Genomic DNA, 22,441 nt, shown 5'->3' on the forward strand with positions numbered 1-22,441 from the left:
TTAACCACAAGTTGAGTGAATGAAGTACAGCAATAGTAAAATACTGCTACAACATAGAAACCATTCCCTCTTGAGGAACGTCTCTGTCATTCAACACAACATGACAACACTCTGTAACATCAACACTCCTCATCCTATTGCGGTAAATATTAGCTGCTGGCGTTGCTACTGACATATTAAAGCAGCAGGAGACGCTACAGTGTGAGTGGTGGCGGTGGCCCAGGGAGGCGTATCGTGCTGCTCCCTCCTCTGATGGCACGCGGATGGTTAATGATGGGATGCTGCGCGTGCACTTGAGCTGAAAGTGCCAGAAACCTGCGGGTCGTATAGGCTACACCGCAGGATGACCAACCCCGCGTGCGTGAATAAACAACATTCAGGTCTGAGACGTAAACAGTGAGCTGCGGAGCGCGAGGGCAGTTCAAAAAAACCCCAAAAACTTAGGCGCTGTCCGTGGTGCTGAAGCGCCCCGCGGCGTCCCCTCGGTCTGTGAGGGGACCTGCGAGCCTGTGAGCGTCATCTTTTCTGCGACCTGCTCATACCTGAGCTCTCGTGCGAGCCCAGGGATGATGGACGTGCACAGTTCCAGCCTCCAGATTCAGTCTCAGTCCGCATGAGGACATGGACGACGGACTTGTGGATTTAAAACCCTGAATGAAGAATCCGCTTCGGCTCGACAACATGCTCCTGAAGACATCGTTTGTTACGTATTTCCACCGGTTATCTATTTACTGACCAGCTCGAGTCCGATTCAGCCAGTAAGCCGTTCGTTCATTCATGAAAGGGATTCCAACATGTTGTAAAAAAAAAAAAAAAAATGAACTGCTGTGATTTAGTCGCCCTTCAAGCATAGGAGACCTGCGATTCAGTCTGAGAAAGAGACGATCCCCAGCGAGACATGGCTCGTCTGCTTGTTCTGATCAACTCCGTGGTCCTGTTGCTTTTTGGCAGCGGCATGTTCTTGGTAGGAGCAAGTAAGTACAAGCCTCTATAGCAGAGGAGTCAAACCAATTATTGTGCACTTTGCAGCCTTGTAAAATGCGCCATTAGCCGTACAAAGTATTACAAAAAGTCACTGAGTCTGTTGGAGCCTAACGAGGCTTTTGCTGTATTTTAATCTGCACCTGATGATAAACTTCATTCCACCCTCCATTCGCACATCAAACACAATTATTTTTTTTACTCATGTTTACTCACCTTTTTTTTTTTAAATCATAATTGCCAGCTCATCCAGTAACACCTGTTTAACCAGACACAGAATAGATACAGGCAGGTTGCTGGGCTGCTGTATCTGTCTTTCTTTTGAATAATTTATTAAAACAAGACATGGTTTCTATTTTAAAATATCCTTTGCGTTTTACATTTAACCTTAAGAATAACCTTGGCAGTTTGCCCTACTTATGCATCTAATAAAAAAACAAAACAATATTAGCACATTTACAGCAAGAAACCTGAAGATAATTTCCTAAAGAGAGAATCTGCACTACAACCACATCCAGCCCTTTTCCCCCATTGTGTCTGCTCACTTGGATGGCACTTTCTCTAGTTTGACTAAAGAAAGACTATTTAACTCTTCAATCATGGCACTACTGAACAATGTGACTTGCAGAATTGGGGGGCAAAATACACAGGGGCATTCTCTTTTTTTAAATAATGTGCCAAAGAAACACCAGTTGCAGAGCCAACATTGCTTTCAGTGATGAGAGAGGTCACCTGTGCTTACATTGTATGTGGTCTCATTTACAACACTGTATATAAACTCAATATAGCTATTTCTTGCATTCTTTCCATTGTAAGCTCAGCTTCAGAAACCTTCCCTTTCTGCCTTCGTGTGCGTGCATCTACAATATCTCTGTCTCTTTATCTACCTGCCTAAATCTATCACTTCCTCCCTTTCCCCTCAAGGGAACTGAGTCCTGCATGTGAGAGCGCCTTGAGAGAATCAGATTGGCACTTCACTGTTTCTGCGTGTGCGTGCACCTGATACAGATATTCAGAGCTTTTATCATGTTCTGCACTGACATGTGAAACGCGTGAGCATCTCTGATCTCAGCGGAGTTCTGCATGGGGCTGTCAAGAGCAGGAAAAGCGCAAATAATAAACACTCATACACTCATAAATAAAAATTTTGGCTGTTGCAATGAGCTTCAAAGCACATGAAAATAAATGTTGAATTCATTAGTGCCAGCCCTCAGCATGCTATGAGAGTACGGGATTCACAGTGACACGTAATTCTGGAGGAAGGTCTAAATTAATTGGTTCATGGTGAGGTTGTCCTTAAAAATATCAACTCTCTTAGGTACTCCAATCAATGGAGTTTGCTTAAACATTTTGTGTTACTAAAATAATGTAATGTTGGACGGTGAATGGTAGCATGTAATAAAGCCTGTTTTTCTTTCATCTCACCCACTGAAATTTTGTTTTTAAAGCGTTTCACTCATCCATTGAGCATGCTTGTCAACATGAGTCATGATTACACAATGAGCTACATGGCACAGGTATTTAAATTCAGATTGTTAAAATTGCACATTTGTAAAAACCTGCAGAAATTACATTAAGTCCGAATGATGTATTAAAGTAGACATTGAGAAAAATTCCAGTATGAGCAATCTCAAAGTCAAACAGTGAAAACCCACACACTGTGTTTGATTTTTGTCATTTTCTTGGTCCAAACTGACAAAAAAATACTTGAACGTAGGAAACCATATTTACATTCACACAGTCTGAAAACAGGCATGCTCGAAAATGAATCCCACAGGAGGCCTAACCAGAGCTTTAGGAAAGTAAGCAAATGTGAATTAGAATTTATTGGATTGATTTGGATGGCCAGGCTCATATCATTCTTCAAATTGGCAATCTGTTTTTCATAAACTTGGTGACACATTCTTGACAAACAGACGTTCTGTATTAGAGCTGGATCCATCAGAGCGAGGGCTAACATTTGGCTCATGTTGTCGTAATTGCATCTACTGTCACATGGCAGACATTTTACAAATACAGGATTAAAAAAAAAAAGAAAAGGATTTTATAGAATTTTATATCAGTGTTTTGAGTCTCATACAGAAGCTCACACTTGTTGGTGTCTTGTTTAGACATCTGTAGAACCAGTGAACACCCGCTGTAGCCAATAAATAAAACAACTTGTTCATAAATCTGCTCCTGCACGTCACTGCATGCTATCTTTTACAGTTTTGAGATGATGAAGCAATGTTAGCTCGAGGCTGCAGAGCCTCAGGGTTTGACCAGTGATTACATTAACCTTAGACTGGCACCTGGTCCCATCTGTTCTCACTGTCGTTTCATGGCCTCTGAGTCTGTGACAAAGAAGACAGAGTGTACCTAAAGGAAGAGACAGTAAGTGCCCCCACTGTAGAGAGGCTCTGAAATGTATAGGAAGAAGCATAGGACTTCCATCTGTATCCATCTACAAAGCTACTTCATACTGTTGTTGCTACACTAGGTAGATAGATACTAGTGTAGAGGAGTAAGAGATTTAAGCAAAGATCACATAAAGCCACTGCTCCCACGTGGCATCAAATGTGAAAGAAAGGCGGGATCTCAGAGGGGAGATGAAACAAGAAAACGGTCCTCAAAGGTAATATGGGGGCAGACAGTGCTGCAGCTGAGATAAACCAGCACAACATTGCTTAAGAGCTCCTCTACCAGGTGATTTGCAGTGCGGGTGCCTGCAAGTAGCTGTGTGACAACCTCCCGCTGTGCAGAGGAGAACATTTAGACTTCCCACGACTGGGTTAGAAACACATCCACATGAAGCTGTTGACTGGGCAAAGCATCAAAATTCAAGGCACCTGTTATGAGTTACTGCCTTTATTTATTAGATGTCAGTGAGTATATTATCTCACAGTGGACTGAGGCATAATATGTATTAGAAAAGGATTATATTACAAGCAGCCCCTCAAACTGTCACTAGCTTAAAGGCAACTGAGACTGGACTATGATCGATAACACAGGGAGTCCACAACCTTGGTAAACCACAATGTTTTGCGTTTGAGGCTGTATGAATTATGCACCTTTGGGAGCTTTATTGTGTTGTTAGTGCACCGAGTGCTCCATCAGTTGGAAAATTTATGAACATTTATTACCGAATAATAATGAGCAGAGCACTCATTCATGTCAGACTTGACACTGCTTGTGAAATTAAGTAGTGGCAGCTTCTATCTCTATCTGAGACATTTACTGAGTCACGGAGCAAATGTCACTTTGTCACACTGTAAATGAGTGCATGAGCTTTTACATTTATTTTATCATTCAAAAGAAAGAAGTTCAAAAGTGACTAAAGAAGTTAAAAGAAGAAATTAGTCTGCAGAGGATTTCTGATACTAACTGGAGCCGAATTACGATGTCTTCTTGGCACCCAGATACTGTATCTATTCACAGATAGTGATGAGATTTAAGGGCCTTTAAACAGTAACTTAAATTGGAGCTTGCTCATTTTGCATTTGCTGTGCATTTCAACCTTAATGCTTTTCTTCAGCATCAAACTAAACACAGAAGTGGCTCCTGGAAATAGTAAAAATGGGCATGACATGTTATCTGTCAAATTGTGCTCCTGGTAAATCTGACAGGGGATGTAATCTCCAATTTTCTACTCCCATCTCATTTTTCTAATTCTGTTTAATCAATGTGTCACGGTTATCCAAGGTGGCCTGCAATCAAAAGCTGCACAGGCTGTCTTATCCTGACAAATCTAAAATCTCAAAAACCCATCTCCAATCAATCTCTTCTCTTATGCTGTGAACATACAGTATAAGCAACCAATAAACAAACTGTGCTTCGCAAAGCAAATCTAGAGGACAAAATATTGCCGTGTCTGGCTCTGACAAATTCAAACTGGGCTCCTTTCCACGTGGCTTGTCAGCCATTCAGAGATCCACCTGCACTTTCACTATCTCTCTGTGCACTCTGGTTAGATGGGGAGTAGCTAATGTGCTGGGCTTTGGCTACACGCTATGATTCATTCCGGCAGTGCACCCACATCCCAAGAGGGTCTTACCATTTGTTTGCACTGACACACGCCTCGACCCATTGCTGTTTCAGGTCTTACATAACGCATTCTGTGGAGTGGGGCTTACTCAGGACACGTTGCCGACAACAAATATTGAAGTGTCCACAATGACACTTATTACTGCAGAAGGGAACATCAAACAAGCCGGAAGGGAACAGGATTGGACTACTGGACTTCATATCGATAAAAATATTTGCATTAGAAAATCACATCATCTCTTGTCTGCTCATGAGCCAACATTTGGAGACATGAAGAGCATTTTTTTCTTATTTATCACAAGCTTCTAAAATACTAAATGAATGAATACAATAACGGTAGTTTGTAGTTTTAGTTCTTTGTGTGCAAAAAGTCACCTTACCCAGGTAGGTAGATGTACTTACAATATACTTGTCGAGCTCAACCGTGTGCAATGGAAACATCATATAGCAAGAGGGCATTTATACATTAGTGATGATTCATGGCCTGCTTCAACAGAACCGTCACCCGCTCCATCGCCAGTAAATGACCCGCAGACAATGCATCATGGTTAGTGGCAGCTTTTTTTTGCCCATGCGTGGCCGTCTGTAACCCCCATTACCTAAAGGACGATGAGCTTCAAGAGAAATGAACGTGTGCCGTCTTAGATATATGTTGCACCTGATTCTGAAGGGTGTGTGCACTGTGCGACAATCTAGGCTCGATCGTGTTTGCCTGTTAAATAGTCAGATGTGTCCTCGCAAAACAAATTAATATTCTTGTTATTTTGGTAACATGTGTATTGGGGATGACGCAGTTACAGGAATCAAAGCTTCTGTGTGGCTTTTAGAGATGCAAGGCTGTTCATCATGAGAGTTTTAAAGATAAAAATGCAATCCTGGTGTGTCAAAGCCATATGCAACCTCTGAGGAGGGATTTATCAAGTGCATGAAGCTTTGTTAAATGTCAGTGTCCCAGCATGTTGTTATGTAAGATTACTAATAACAGATTAAATTAGATCATTAGCATGATCATCAAAGGTTCACGACACAAAATGAGCTGTCGTTTTGACATTGCCGAGGCGCAAGGACGCAAGAACCATTATTGTAAATATATGTATGAGTCATTCCCCGTAGCTCTCCAAAGATCAAGGATAATATATAGTATATGAGACTTGGCCTCCCTCTTAACCTGCCGTGCGTCTATCAGCACCTGTTTCCATAAATAAGCTTCTCGTTAAATGGACAAAATGAGACAGACGTAACCTCTTGATACCAAAAGCCAAGCCCACTCTCTACAGTTGGAACATTAATTTGTGCTCACTATTGCAGGCTAAGCATTACTCTGTCCTCCTGTTCATCTCATCCGCTCCCCTCCATAAGCCAATCTTTGAACATGTCCCAGGAACCGAGCGCCATCCCAGTGTTTGACCTTGACACCCCGTGGTTCATAATGCCACAAGGGCTGACACGGTGGAGACTGATAGCCTTGTCTGACCCGAGGGTCTTGAGGTCTGCATCACTGTCACCTTTTGCACTGAACACAGAGGCCATCATTGATTGTCTCCAAGATAAAACAGAAGTGCAAGAAGCGACGGAGAGAGAGAGTGAGAGAGAGAGTGAGAGAGAGAGAGAGAGAGAGAGAGAGAGGTTGGGAGGGAGAGATAAAAGAGATAAGGCGAGAGGGATGTGAGAGGGACTGATATAGAAAACGGCAAATCATTTGAAATAGCTCCCAATTTCATCATTTTGTCTTTCATCTTTCTCTCTCAAGTGCACTTTTTGGATGAAATACTGTCCTTGCACAGCACACGCTTTTGGCTGTCATCTCAAGACAACTGTATTATGGGTTATTACGCCCGTGCCCCATGAGTTAATGAAAGCGTTTGAAAAAGAAATTGACTGTACAACTGTCAATTAATACTGCTACACTGCTACACAAAGCTGTGACTACAAATCTTACTACTGGTACTTAGAGAGTAGCTGTGATACTGTAATTACAACTCATTAGACAAAGCGTATGTTATTCTGTCTACTCTGTATATATTGTCATTCCCATAAGAAACTGCTCTTTTTGTCATTATTTTTCACATATCGGACAGCTCAAGACATTTCATCCCACTTGACCCTCTCAACATAGCATCAGTAACTTTCTGTGACAAAACAAAGTCCGTTTGGCCCACTTTAATGACAAAAGCCCCGAGGATGGCCTCCAGGCCCCCAACTGCCCGGGCCAATCCCATTTTACCTATCCATCTGACCCGAGCGATTGCTTAGAGATTGTGAAGCTGCACAGGGCCCTCTATTAGATCTGTCACCCTCTGTTTCTCCTGGCTTTTGCTTCCCAGGCTTTTGTCCCGATTCGCAATCAACGTGTCCACCGGCAAACCAAATCATGATAGATGGCTGCGAAGTGACTGGGTGAAGAAACGTAACCCTGTCCGAGGGAGGTGGACATGAAATAGACACTGTGGTTCTCCCCTTAATAACACACATTACAAATATTGCACTAGCACTGTTTCTGACTGAGACTGCCTTTGAAAACAGTATGTCCTGTATGTATTTTATACCCCTGGTGACAAAAAACCAACATCCCTGTTTAGACGACAGAGTGTGTTTAAACGTGTCAAGCAGTGAGTTTAAGTAATTCAGTAACAGTGGGTGACAGAAGTAATTAAAGTGACACTGCTGTAGTTGTGTGATGTGGCAGTTTATTAGTCTGAGGACAGCGGATCAGAAAACAGTAAAGCTGGGACCTGGAGATGAACGGAAGAACAGAAATGAAAACTCCAAATCAATCCAAAATCCACATTAAACCACAGAAAGGTGAACACAGTTTTCAGTCTAGTCCACTGCTTGATCACACGAAACCCAGCTTACATGATGACACATACGATCTGGTGTCCCATACTGCTGCTGTGTTTCCTCATCCTGCTGACTAATTCTTCCACAAACCTGACCGCTTGAATTTTGAGTTATTCGCTTTTGATTCAGAACAAACACCTGTGGTGGGTTTTAGAGTGCCAACACAATGCTAGAGACGTTCCAGGTGCAACGTGGACACAGATGGCATGGGTAATTTAATATCTAGAGGAGTGGGTGGATTAACAGACCCCTCTGTTTCTGTTTCCTTTCCTCCAGACCGGCCACCGGCTCCTGTCAACGTGTCCGTCATGCACCTGCGGGCCGACTCGGCAACTGTATCCTGGGAGGTTCCAGAGGGGGACATAATAATTGGCTTCTCCATCTCACAACAGGTAAGTCCAAAAACATCTGATGTAAATCAGGGAGGCCGTGGACAGGTTAGCAGAACACCCCCCCAAAAAGAGAAAACTGCATCTGTGTTATTTTTGGCCGTAGCCATTTGTGGTTTGGCATTGAGCCTTCATCATGTCCTGTTGAAATATTGTTGGCACACCACCCAGCCAGCAGGTAGAAGGAAGAACTCATTTTCTACCATGTCACAGTTCTTGACAGCCTGTGGACACAGTGGGATAAAATGGGGGCGACAAAAATGATATTTTTTGGACAATAAAATGATAATCTATTCACTGACTGACAAGTACATACAGGAGATCTTATATATATTACTATGTATCAGGAGTTTGTCCAGCATACTGAGTAAGTAGTAGCACATATGCACAAGATCCTGGGTGAATAGAGATGTGTTTTCATCTGAATGTTTATTCTTAGGATCCCCTTAAAGCGTTGCTTAGCATGCAGAGAGAATGACTAAATCTTGCCTTCAAGTCTGGAGTTAGAATAAAACTTGGCATGGTCGATTTGTCAAGAGAAAACAAGGGTGCAGCGGGAATGCACATAAGCATGTGAAGCTGCCAAACTCCATTTTTTAGGACGAAAAGATTTCACAGGCTTAAAATAGGAAGACCAATGAATGCTAACACTGAATGACAGAAAGCCATATGCTGCTCTAATCAAGTTTATGCTTTATGCAACTGTGAGTTGCTGTCGGAACCGTCCGTCTGCAGACGTGAATAAAACCACAAGAACTACTCCCTTGTTGCCAGTCTTCTGTTTTTCCTGAAATTCCCACGACAGCAACTTAAAACATTATGCAGCCATTTAACTTTGCTATTCACTCACGCGACTGATGGGCTGTATAACACCCAAACATCTCTTTCGGCTGTTCATCATGTTGTCAGCTGACTTTGAACACGTCTGGTAATTGCCTTGAGTGTATATGGCGGTTTAATCATTACATTATTCATTGTTTACAGAGAGTTACAAGCTTTTTTCTTTATCAGATCTCTCAGTCAAGCAGGGCCATAAAAAAAAACACATGAGAAGAAGACATCTGGCCCAAAGCCACGTCGAGTGCAGATGGGCTCGAGAGCTCACTAAGAACAGAGCTCTGCATGCAAGCAGGAGGAGTAATTCTCACAGCTTTGGGTCTTGATTTCTCCAATAACATTCAGGTCAAAGACAAAGTCTGAGCCTTTGAAAGCTTGAGACCTAAGGTAATTGCAGTTGAAATTAATCCACCACTTTTCAATTTCCAGTCAAGACTCCATATGGCGACAATAAAGTGCCAACTGTTAACATAATAAAGTACTCAGCGGGTCGTTCTCTTGTACCTTGAATATTTTCTAGTTGGTCACCTCCATCTCTCTTTATCAATGGCCCATATAGAGGTACATGATTGTTTATAGCTTTTATCTTATGATGTTGGAGGGTGACACATTAATTAATGCAACATCGCCCAGTAGTCTTCCTTAGGGACCCATTTGCAGGGTTGGTATTTCTGTGTGGTAACCTTGATCACCTCATTGCCTTGCATTGATTATTGCATCTACTCAAAAGATCAATCCATTCTGTTTGTTCTCTATCCCTCCTCCAATCCCTAGAGGCAGGAAGGACACATGCAGCGATTCATTCGGGAAGTCAACACGACCAGCCGCTCTTGTGTCCTTTGGGACCTGGAGGAGGAGACAGACTACATCATCCAGGTCCAGTCAATTGGCCTCTACGGGGAAAGCCAGGCCAGCAAGAAGGTCCATTTTCGCACCCTCAAGAAGTCAGATCGCTTCCCCTCCAACAGCTCCAACCAAGGTAAGCTGCTCTGAGATGTAATAATTACCTGTGTTCATTTGAAAAAAAAAAAAGAAGGTGTTTCTGTCTGTGTTCAGGCACAATAATCGAGTGGGGCTTGTGTTTCCTCAAATACTATTAAACCTTTAAAAATGAAAAGGATAAGGCTGGTATTATCTTTTTATTATTATCATCAAACCTTTCAAAAAGACCAAAAACAAAAATCAACCTATTCTGCCAACAAGTACCGTTTGTGTAGCAACAGATATAGTTAATAGCTTCTTGCCACGGAACAAAACACATTTTGACCAGATGGTGGCACTAGATGAAAAGCCAGGATATCACCAAGGTCTTTAGGATTCAACCTCTGGGGACCATGAATACCTGTACCAAATTTCATGGCAATCCATCCACAAGTTGTTGAGATATTTCAGTCTGGACCAAAGTGGTGGACCGACCAACAGACAGAACAACACTGCCATCCCTATAGCTGCTAGCATGGCTAAAAAACGAAAACACAGAAACGGGGAGAAAATTCTTTCATTTGCTGAAGACGGCCAGTGGTCAAACTAGCAAAGCAGAGTCAACAAGGAACTTAGCATGCTAAGTGCCTGATATGGATTTACCTTTAATAGTAAATAAATGCAGTTGTGGAGTTGTTTCAAATTAAATGTTCACTGTAAGGAAGAAATACACAGTTGACCCAGAGCAGTGATGTGGTTCTGTTATGTGTTTTTTAATAGTTTTTGAATGATAATGTGGTTCCATGGCACAGAGGTATAAGCTATATCAGCCTTTGGATACACAGGCAACACTTGTTAGTAGGATAAATTAATTGTTTGTTTTAGTGTCTTCATGGGATTTGTTAATATTAACGAAAATACATAATTTGATTGGTATTGTGTTAGTTCAGAGTCGCAGTATAATTGATAAGGTCACAATAGGTCACAGCAGTGAGTTTTCACAGTCCCACTCTTCATCTCACTCTGTTACGTAACGTAATTCGTTGCTTTTAATTCGACAGCACACGGTCTGCCACAGGCACAGACACGAGCAACCCATTACAGATGCTTTTCCTGCTGTTGCGCTAAAGCCTCTTCTGACTGTTGAATGCTTTTAAGCACCCTGACTTTGAAAATGAGGTACAGTAAAGGCTAGTGCCAATGCAAGTGCAGGTAAGCTGAAGCCTCCTCTCACAGCGTCCCTCAGAGGGGGCTCTATGTGCTTCTCGCAGGTTTATTTTCTCCTAGACGCCAATTCATTATTGACAGACTCTTCAAGCGTGGCTGCAGGCAAGCTCCTCTGAATTTATGCAACTCTATATCGCTCCGGGTGCCTAATCAGGATTCTGACACACACTCTAAAACACTTTGGATTCAGTGTCTGGGCTCAGCTCATGGGCTGGCGGAAATATGAGGACCGTGACCAATAGAGAGTAGGTTCAGTAGCTCTCAATTTCGTACAGCAAACTCCTTTGCTAATCTTCTCTGAATTAGTTCAGCCGTGAGTACGGGATGAGCCAAACACATTAACTCTTAAAATAATGGCAGCTTGCATTTGACATTGGTCTAGAAACAGGCCTCATACTTCAAAGTATTTTTACTCTTATCTTATGGTCTGGTTGAGGTAGTGAATATAGGAAGTGCTGATGCAAGTGACTCATAAATGTTTCTCCTCAACTGACTCAGGTTTGGTGCCATTAGTTGAGCTGGCGTGATTGGCAAAAGAGAAAGAAATTTCAACACAACAGCCTGTGCATTACGCTAATACTTTCCTGTTGCTTTACACTCAGGAAATGATTTTCTGTTCTTATTTTTGAAGTTAAAAGGAATGGATTTTAGAAACCTTACTAACCATCAATATCTGAACAAGTGCTGAGCATGAAAAGACTTGGCCAGTGCCTTACTACTTTTTGGACTGTTGGAAAAGATTCACTATGCAACATTAATCAGGATTTGTAGCCCCCCCTCTTGAGTCATCCAAGTGGGTCAGAAAAACAGCCCATTGAGTGGATGAGCTTCATTTGTGGGAGTTTTGTTTTGTGTAGAAATGTAGAAGCAATCAGTGTCAGCTTTCCATAAATCTAATGCCGCCACTGCTGACTTCTCATGCCCCAGTTTCAAAGTCCAATCACATCAAGTTTCTTTACGTAACTCTAGTCAAGTTTACCGCTCCGCTCCTCTTTTCACGTTTGGCTCTGTGTCAATGTGTATATTTTGATTCGGATGTTGGCGGAAAATGTATTGTGGACTGAACTCACGTGACAGACAACGCACACATCACCTTGGAAAAATCCATACACAGCAGCTGTGGCTAGTACTCCTCTAATAGATCGCCTATTTGCAGTTGTTTTTTTATTTTTACCCCAGTTTCAGATAAAGACCCCAGACGAATGACAAACACAGTAACCTAATTAACTCTGCTGGAGTGATGGAAAAGTGATGTAGGTAAACTACATCAGCAACACATAACTAATAGTGCTTCAGAGATGCCACTGCAGGCTACGTATCCTAAAAATATCCAGTATAAGTAGTTAAGCTGATACTTACATGTATTGACTTCTCCGCTCTGATTCAGGTGAGTCTACTTCAGCAAAGAGGAGTAGGATAGAAACATGTTTGCAAGCTTAATGGTTGACATTTTATTTGTTTTTCAACCCCATATAAACTGCTACAAAGATAAGGTACTAGCAATGGTTCCACTGTACATTTGAATCGTGTTAGCAAGTGCAATGTTGTAGAAAGCTGATGTTTGCTGTTATTTAACTGTGGGTTTCATAAATGCTGGTTGGGAAGAAATGGCTGTTTTTTATTGTTTCCTCTGCACTTTCATCCATTCCACTACAAACAGAATACATATATTTGTACATATACTTTTACTACATCAACAGCCTGAATTAACTTATCATAACTTTCCTTCTAAATTGTATCCTGTGTTGCATCAGCTAACTAATGTGGCTAATGTTAACCTGTCCAAAAATAGTTTTTATTCTAACTTAACATTAGAATTGAAGGTCATTAATGGTCATCATCATGAGAAACTGGGCTTTTCTCCTACATACTCCTTTGAGAGACTCACTTTTAGTCACAATATTAATTTCCACAACCCCTGAAAACGAATTTCCGTTGATTTTTTAAAGTTAAAGTTGTGTCTCTTAACAAGCTTTTCCTCTGAAAGGATGTTTACAATGTTTCCTCCTAAAATAACAACATATGTATTCTTCATAAACCTTAATGCCCCTTAATTTAATGTGACATTTACTGTTCGGGAGCTTGCTGCTGACCATTGTTCCTTAAAAAGCCTTTTTAATCTAGCTGGCTCCAGCATCACAGAGCCATTTCAGAGATCCTTTGTCACAGCCAAGTGCCTCGTATTGAAACTAAATTGATTTGCGGCGTATACCAGGCATTCCCAGGAGCCAAGAGCTACGATACCCATGAATCAATAATGCTTTTATTTTTTTCCTCAATGCAATTCTGTTTGATAATGTGATTACATATTAGTGCATATGCCACTGAATGTACACCTGTCCTGGCCAGATTCGGAATTCATTTATTCCATATAAAGCATTTCCTGGCAAGATACATGCCATGTGTTGCTGGAGAATTTGAATTTAGGCTACAATCGATTTTTTTTTCCAGGATCAATATGTCTTTCCAAAATCTATTTCAATTTCATTAGTTACATGGAAAGCTTTTAATCAGAGTATATTTTTATGTGCTTTGCCTGCCCTTCAACAGTTACGTACGAAACAGGGTTCTGGCTTTATGACTGAAAAAATATAACATTTTTGTATGTTGGCAGTTTATTTGTATTCCATGAATTTAAGCAATGTCTATGAATGTACATTTGTAAAGAAAACATAAAATACATTTCACAGAGGCATGATTCCAGCATAACGAAGGGACTTAAAATGTAAGATTTATCATACTGTAGGTGGTTATTTTGCTTATAGATGTAATAAGACATTAAACTGCTAAAGATGTTATCTGCTGCCACTAAGCTATCAAGCTGTTTCACACAGGAGAGCAAAAAGAGAATATTTTCAAAGGATGGATGCCTTGAGTAGTTGAACCTAACTAGGTAGGTGGTCCCCTTAGACACAATTACTGTGTGATACTTCAAAGAGATGCCAAGCTGTCTTTGCTGAGTCAGAAGCTACACCTACTGTAGGCTCTCCCATTACCAGCACTGAGACAAAGGTATGCTACACACTGCTCACTCCCTGAAAAATACTCTTTTCTCTTTAACTGGTACATGAATTCACAATTCTGTGAAGGTTGGTGGAGAATTCAGTCCCTTCCCTCGCACACTTTTGATTTAATTAAGTCCAAGGGAGTAGCGTTGTGTTGTCTTTGTACTGTACTGTGTAAAGGGAAGAACTGACTCTTCAAACTGAGAAAATGTAAATGAAAACCAATTTAAGGTTTACTGTTTGTCAGTGTGACAATTAATTAATATCTTATATTTTTTTAACTAATTTTCTCAAGTTCAGTGAACTTCACTCAGTTGATTGTACATTTTCACACCTTATGAGACATCTTTGAAGTAGTTATTATTAGTAGTAGCATAACTCACATTTTTACGGCAGCAGGGAAACTATTTTTTAAGCTGAACATGTTGTACAGTGTAATGAAACCCAAAAAACACAATTGCTCAGTCTCAAGGAGACACAACGCAAGAATAAATTACACGATGCATCTTTGTGACACCAGAACAGCACCCCTGGTGTGTTGTGACACTGTTTCCCGACACAGTTCGCAGCCACAAACAACATCATGGGACTTCGGGTGAGCAGAAGGAAGGTCGACTAATTATCTCAACACAAACTCTTTGGTGCACCGGAGGCACCACAATCCGCTCATTCTCCACTAGCAGCACATATCTGAGCGTGGTGCCGACATGAAATATGCATGATACGGCAGCAGGACATGTTATTCAGGTCAGCTGGAAATTCTGTTCACTCACTCTGTGGTATGAGACCTGCAGTTCTTTGTAGTTATTGCATCAAATACGAACATATACACTGTACATCAGCATGCTACACAGTCTCCATGTACCAAAGCCCTCTTTCAAGTTAAGTAGGGTCATTAGATCAACTAGAAAACTGTAAACATGCATACACATAACTCTACATAACTTCTAATATATGCAGAAGAACTAGTTTATTATTGAGTGGGTTGGGCTCAGACAGACAGAGGAGATGTGGGATTAATAAACTGGCGTACAACTGGAAGGAGCAGCAGCTGTACTTAGCACTGACCTGACCTGGCATTTAAGTGTAATGTGCAGCCCTGACATCAACTCTGGAGCTCACTGTGCAATGGGAAGAAGCAGGGGATGATGTAAGTGAATCTTACATTAGGTTCTCAAAGGATTGGTGGGGATTTTTCTCAAGTCTATCTTAATACAACACTCACATGTCATGTGTAGGTTGAAAGAATTGGTCGCTGTAATCACTTCTGGCTGTGAAGTGATACAGAGCGACTGCACTGTAAGAGAAGGGGGAGAAAATCTAAAGCCCTCATTCCACACAAAACTGCATTCTGCAGTTCAGTCGAAGCTAATATAGATATATTCCTCCTGGTAGTCCCAGCAACAAACCTACATACTACTACCAAGATGTATCCCTCCACTGCAGATTAGCAAGATAACGGTGTTCAGGGAAACAAAAAGAAGGAATTTCATACAACTAGCCAATAGCTAACATGGGGATAAGAGTTTCTTTCAGCTAAACCTAAAGACAAACGCTTGAAAAGCGAGTTTGTGTTCCCTTATTACATATTGATAAATTAGCATCAAGCATTTTTAATTTCCACTGGGATGTACCCCTTCCCTCTCTCCACACGCCCATACACACCACTACTACCAAGACCAAAAAAACATGGCAGTATAATCGGCCGCACTCCCCAGCAGTTATCATGTGAAGAGAGCTGACGGTCTGGCATTCGGGGGCCAGTTTCTTGACAACTTGATTCACTAAAAGAGGCAATTGGGAAGAGTGGTGCTCTGGAAGAGTTCCATCCATGCGGGTGAAGAGATAGTTTGGAGAGTGGAAATAGGCCCAAAATCAATCCACTTAAAGGAGGATTAATGCTACAGGACTGATACGTGGTAATGCCCACCACATTTTCTGACTACAACAGTTTTTGTTAAATGGCTTAAACAGTCATGAGAGACGATGACAGTGACAGTCCTCACTGACAGAATGTAAGTGGAACATCTTACATTATCAGGAGAATAAATAGCTCCGCAAGTGACACTACCTTTGTGAAGGTTATAATGTTCAGCTTTCACTGAGACACACGGGTGTTGTTTCAACACGTAACATTGAGGACATTGTTTGTGATGTTCTTTTGTATTGCATTTTAATGTCTAATGTATCTAATGTCTCTTCCATATAAATAAAAAGGGATGGACAAAATATTTAGCACTATTAACAGTACAACTGTCCTGTCTGTCCTCTCTCCTAGATGACCCCACTGTGCAGGGCCTGGACAAGTCCCGACATCTTCAAACAGGAGAGATGATCATAATTGTGGTGGTCTTGGTCATGTGGGCAGGTAGGTTTGTAGACTGTGTGTGATTGATAATAAATAAGCCAGAAGAGAAAGAACTGAAGAGCAGGAAAACCACTTTATAGGCCCTGAAAATAGCACTAGCAGCCTACATAAACACAGTATTTTCTGCCTAAATTAGGACAGTTATCGTTATTTCACGAGAGATTTCTGTTTTGTTTTTGTTTGTTTTTATTTTGATCTTGTTTTACTTACTGCTTTAAAGTGGGTGGGAAAAGTATTATATTTCCGTGCACCAATCACAGTTTAGCAACATTCGAATGAAAATGTGATGACATATGTTGGGTTGTTTGCTCGTCAATCAAACCACACCCACGCAGTCCTGATGAAAGAGATTAGCCGAGTTTTTGTTTAATAAATAATAACTAAATAATAACTAAGGATGCCCCCCCTCCCCCAAACTTTAACTTTGACTGTTGCATATTTATTCATGAATATTTCATTCAGAAATACTTTGAAACCACATTTTCAGGGGCTCTAAGTACTATAAAGTCTGATAAATGTACAGAATTTTGACTGAATGTCACTGAAGCTGGGCCTGCATGTATGTGACTAGGTAGAGATATTTTTTGGTCAAAATGTCAACAGTACTCGAGCTTAGGCACCTGATTAATGTTTGATCTGTACCTCTGGTCATACGGTCTCCTAGTCCTTCAGGGTGTCACAGTAACACGTGTCTTTGATTAATGTGTTTTTGAAGGTTATTAATAGGCAGACTGTGGATCCAATAAAGTCTAATATATATAAATCCAAAGCCAAGCATCAGATGTTATTTAGCAGCTGTTATCAACAGTGAAATGACAATGATGGAGACTGAGAGGTTCCTTACTGTAGATTATCATGTAGCTACATCAATACATTGACACACCAATCAAGCTAATAATCAATAAACACAGTCATCCAGCACAAGACCTAAGTGGAGTCCAAAAAAACTAAGTAACACTCATAATGCACAATAAATGTAACAACTCTGAACATCCCGTCCCTTTTAGGCTTTTTCCCCACCAGCGATGTAAAACCAACATCACGCTTTCCTGAGCATCCTCTGCATCTAAGCTCCCCATCCAAGTACGATTCTCATCTCCTTTGAGGAAGTATGCTGATTAATGAAGTGCTGAGGCACAATGAGAAGTGGCACATCTGACAGGCCGCCAGGAGCAGGGTTTCCCACCCCCGAGCACCAGAGTGAGATGTTAAATAATAATAATGAGAAAAACCAAAGTAATGCGGAGGCTGTGAGGAGTGGGAGTGAACGAAAACACCTCGTGGCGTTTTTCAGAATGGACTGCTCATTTGCAGTCAGTCCAGTTTACAGTCAGATTTACTTTATTCTTTCTTTTTGAAAGGCACCACCTTCTGCATATATATTTGTTTATTTCTATAGTCATTTGTAATTAATTTCTGTTCTTAAACTACATTCTATATCTTTACCTTTTTATCTTCCATTCTTTATCTCTGTTACTTTCTGCTGCTTGGTCTGGGTCTGAAAAAAGTGAACTGAATTATAAAGTAATCAGGGAGATGCTTTACTATGGTGCAATCTCATCTGCTGTGTTGTATAAGGTTTCTGTGTGGGAAAATGCTGTTGGTTGGTGCTTAAAATGTGCTGAGGACCTTAAAAACAGCCCCAAACTTGCAGAAATTTTACTTTGACAAACTGTCATGTAAACCATTTAAATGCAGAGAAATCACTCCTCAAATTACACAAATGCTACTGTAATTCAACCATGAAACAAGCCAGTGGAAATGCCCATCATGAATGCCTCCCTGCTATAAAGAGACAACGACATGTAGCTGCAATATTGCAGAGCACTTACGTGATGCATGAATAATAATTAAATTTAATGAATTACGCTTTGCTTCTCAGTATTTCTCACAGCTCCCCAGTTGTCTTTACCGGAACTGTATATTGGTTTCTGAATATTTAATGATAGCATCCTCACAGAAATTCATAACCTCAGTGAAGCTAGGAAGTTAATTGTGAGCATACAGTTCTCATCCATCTGGCAGAATGCAAAATACAACAAAGCAAACTCAGTGGAGAATCGCTGTCTTCCAAGCTTTCAGATTAAGGCCCGGCCATCACCCTCCCCTGGGAGCAGAATGCCATTATCCACATGGCCTTTCAACGTGCTCTGTTAGAGGAAGTGGTGACAAGCCTGTGAGTGACAGTCACCTCCTCATGACTGAATTCCTTTCCCCTTTCGTGTGTGTGTGTCCCACCTCCCGGCAGCTGTTATTGCCCTGTTCTGCCGGCAGTATGACATCATCAAGGACAACGACTCCAGCAACAGCAAGGAGAAGGCCAAGCCGTCGTCAGAGAGGAGCACGCCGGAGCACCACAGCGGAGGACTGCTGAGGAGCAAGGTGAGCACGACTCCTCTGAATGAATACAGACATCACAATCACTTCAGGATTTCCTGCATAGTGAGAACACACACACCAGTCTCCTCCATGTATCCCTGACACATGATGGACTCTTGGCAAACAGTGTGTCTGTGTGTGTGTAGACAGCGGTGTCACCATCTATATGAATGATGTTGCAGACACTCCTACTGTCACAGCAGGAGAAGCGCAGGTGTCACTAATAACATTAACCGTGACTCTGTTCTATTCAAGTGTCCCAGTGAGTCATGACAGTGTGACAGTGAGAAACTGAGGCAGCTAAATGGAATTCAGCCATCATTAATGTTATTATTTACACCTGTGACAAATGTCTTCCATGAAAAAGGCCTATGTTGATGTGTTCAATGTGTCCAATGTACACAGTGAAGTATTGATGAGGTTTTCCCTCTTTGTTCTGTGTTGTGCTGTTTTTAATGCACCTTGCTGCAGAAACAATTTCCTCCAGTGAATAATAACATTAATGTAATCTAATCTGTGCGCTCAGCCAATTCATGTTGCCATGAAGTGCCCGCCTCTTTGGCACTTCACAGCTGCAGACTTTGTTATCAACATGATTACTGTAGTTTTGTAGAATGCAGGTACATCTCAGGCTCTGCTGCACGGGCTGGAAAACAAAAGGCTCCAATATCACATGATTAATGATGGCTGTATTGTGAGATGATCAATGACTAAAATATCGCCCAGTGATGGTGTATGTGGCCGTCACACCTTTGGTCCACATATACTTCTGTTGGTTTAAGGTGAACCTACCAGAACCTTCTCTCCTGTGCTTTACTCTTCTACACACTCTCATTTAAAATAGATTAACAGCAATCAACCGTTCCCATGATTAAAACGCAAGACATACATTGACATTTATTTGATTAGCAAATGCAATTTGCACGTGGAGGCAAAAAAGAGAGGATGCTTACATCTGTTTAATTAGAAAATAGGGTTTCTTCTAAAGTAAAACGTCTTACATATAATATCAATGACAATAACTGGTTACTGTTATCACTGGAAAAAAAAAGTTTAACTTTATATTTTCCTTTTTATTTCAGTGTTTTTTGTTAGATTTAACTAATTTCATTCACAGAATCATAGATCTATTCTAGACTTTCTGTTATATAACTAGTGCCTTTACTTTACCCATTAAGTTTAATGCTAGACCATATATTTGTTAAGCTTGCCCTTACATATACTGTATGGCAATTCATCTTATCCTTTTAAGAGAAGAATTCTTATATAATACTCCCTATCAAATCATATTCCACTGGGGAAAAAATACATCTTGCGTTCAATAAGGCACCTAATGGAAATGGTATCTTTCCTATAGAAGTAATCACAGGAATCTCCAATGAGCCATTCCTCAACCTCCATCAGTGCAAAATACTTACAAGCGAGCAGGAAAATATATGTTGCATGTGTTAAATTAACAGGGTTTACAGAATAAACCCTGGGATGCCCTTTAAAAAGTAACAGAGCAGTGGACAGATATATGCAGCCACAGCTCAGTAATGAGGCCATGACCAATCGATGGTCGAGGTCATTTGCATCGCGCGTGTTAGGTGCCAGGTGGTCGGACGCTGATGTAAGGTTTCTGATGGAGAAACTCTCTCTTGCATCCATTAATAGTAACAGTAACTGATTTTTATTTATCTTCATCTGTTGCAGTTTCATCCCTCTGTGCCGTCCATCAACATCATTGAAGTTTGAGAAGAAGGAAGCCGAAGTTAAACTCTCTCTCTCTCTCTGTCTCTCTATCAATGCATAGTTTCTGTGATGATCATCAGTGGAGAAGGTTGACCGAGGCTGTCTTGAAAAAGACACAAATGCATGTAAACAGTATTTGTAGGAAAACACTACAGATACACACCCCTATACACACACAGCCACACACACACACACCATACGGTACAGTAGCTAACACCTACTCCTGCAGGTTGATAGAACATAAATTAATGTTAACCCATGGTGCCGTTAACATTGATGTCTTTGCCAGGTGCTTAGTATGTTGCAATACAAAACACACAACACGACTTATCATCTCTGGGAGGCCTGTTGTCATGACTTTAAATACGCAGTGTATTTTTGATATCGGCATGTGCAGTTAGATACCACATTCACCTGTTATAGGCTACCCAACTCTCAATATATCAACATTTCTCCACTGCAAATAGTGTTAATAGATTGTCTGATCACAAGTGTATATTACCTGACAGCTGCAGGCAGATTGTTACTAAGGAGAGAAGGCAAACACATGTATCCAAAAGACATTTGTACAGTTGTGTTCAAAATAATAGCAGTCCCACATCACTAGCAAGATAAATCACTGTTTTTGTTAAAATTTCAACTTCTACACTGCAAGTAAATTTCTAGAAGGTTTAGTAAAGGTATAGAAAACCAACAGACCCAACAGGCATGGCGTGCATGCTGCTGATTCTGTGAAACTGAATCATTAACTGAAAGGGGCGTGTTCAAAAAAATAGCAGTGCTGAGTTCAATAAGTGAGGTCATTGATAATGTGAAAAAAACAGGTGTTAAACAGGTGGCCCTCATTTAAGGATCAAGGCAACTGACGCTGCATATGCTGGCTGTGCATTTGTCCTTGAAAAACAGAGTAAAATGGGTCGTTCAAGACGCTGTTCAGAAGAAGAGCGTTCTTTGATTAAGGAATTAATCAAAGAAAACCTATAAAGAAGTGCAAAAAATGATAGGCTGTTCAGCTAAAATGATATCAAACGCTTTAAAATGGCAGCCAAAACCAGAAAGGCGAGGAAGAAAAAGAAAAACGACTATTCAAATGGATCGGAGAATAACCAGAATGGCAAAGGCTCAGCCAATGATCAGCTCCAGGAGGATCAGAGAAGATCTAAGGTTGCCTGTGAGTACTGTAACAATCAGACGACGTCTATGTGAAGCCAAGCTACCAGCAAGAAGCCCCGGCAAAGTCCCATTGTTAAAAAAAAGACATGTGCTGAAGCGGTTACAATTTGCCAAAGAACACAATGACTCGCCTAAAAAGAAATGGTGTAATATTTTGTGGACTGATGAGAGTAAGATTGTTCTTTTTGGGTCTAAGGGCCACAGACAGTTTGTCAGACGTCCTGCAAACACTGAATTCAAGCCACAGTACACAGTGAAGACGGTGAAGCATGGTGGTGCAAGCATCATGATATGGGGATGTTTCTCGTACTATGGTGTTGGTCCAATTTATCGCATACCAGGGATCATGGATCAGTTTGAGTACATCAGAATACTGGAAGAAGTCATGTTGCCGTATGCTGAAGAGGAAATGCCCTTGAAATGGGTGTTTCAACAAGACAATGACCCCAAACACACCAGCAAGCGAGCAAAATCATGGTTCCAGACAAACCGCATTCAAGTAATGGAGTGGCCAGCACAATCCCCGGACCTTAATCCCATAGAAAACTTGTGGGCTGACATGA

General features: G+C 41.1%; 1 protein-coding gene across 1 annotated transcript; it reads left to right on the plus strand.

The window, feature by feature from the left end:
- The first annotated feature begins 898 nt into the window (after positions 1 to 898).
- Positions 899 to 20,708, plus strand: fndc4a (fibronectin type III domain containing 4a). The gene is made up of 6 exons (XM_070925938.1): positions 899 to 974; positions 8,122 to 8,237; positions 9,846 to 10,050; positions 16,503 to 16,592; positions 18,841 to 18,974; positions 20,667 to 20,708. The coding sequence occupies exons 1-6, from the start codon at positions 899 to 901 to the stop codon at positions 20,706 to 20,708; spliced, it is 663 nt and encodes a 220-aa protein (XP_070782039.1).
- Positions 20,709 to 22,441: the final 1,733 nt, after the last annotated feature.

This window comes from Enoplosus armatus, chromosome 19 (assembly GCF_043641665.1).
Source record: "Enoplosus armatus isolate fEnoArm2 chromosome 19, fEnoArm2.hap1, whole genome shotgun sequence".
In the NCBI taxonomy this organism is placed as follows: Eukaryota; Metazoa; Chordata; class Actinopteri; order Centrarchiformes; family Enoplosidae; genus Enoplosus; species Enoplosus armatus.

Bases quoted from the DNA above. Each gene is read 5' to 3' on its own strand.
- fndc4a (XM_070925938.1), top strand. From the start codon at position 899: ATGGCTCGTCTGCTTGTTCTGATCAACTCCGTGGTCCTGTTGCTTTTT. The intron at 975-8,121 runs GTAAGTACAAGC...CCTTTCCTCCAG, and splicing joins CATGTTCTTGGTAGGAGCAA to ACCGGCCACCGGCTCCTGTC. The intron at 8,238-9,845 runs GTAAGTCCAAAA...TCCAATCCCTAG, and splicing joins GCTTCTCCATCTCACAACAG to AGGCAGGAAGGACACATGCA.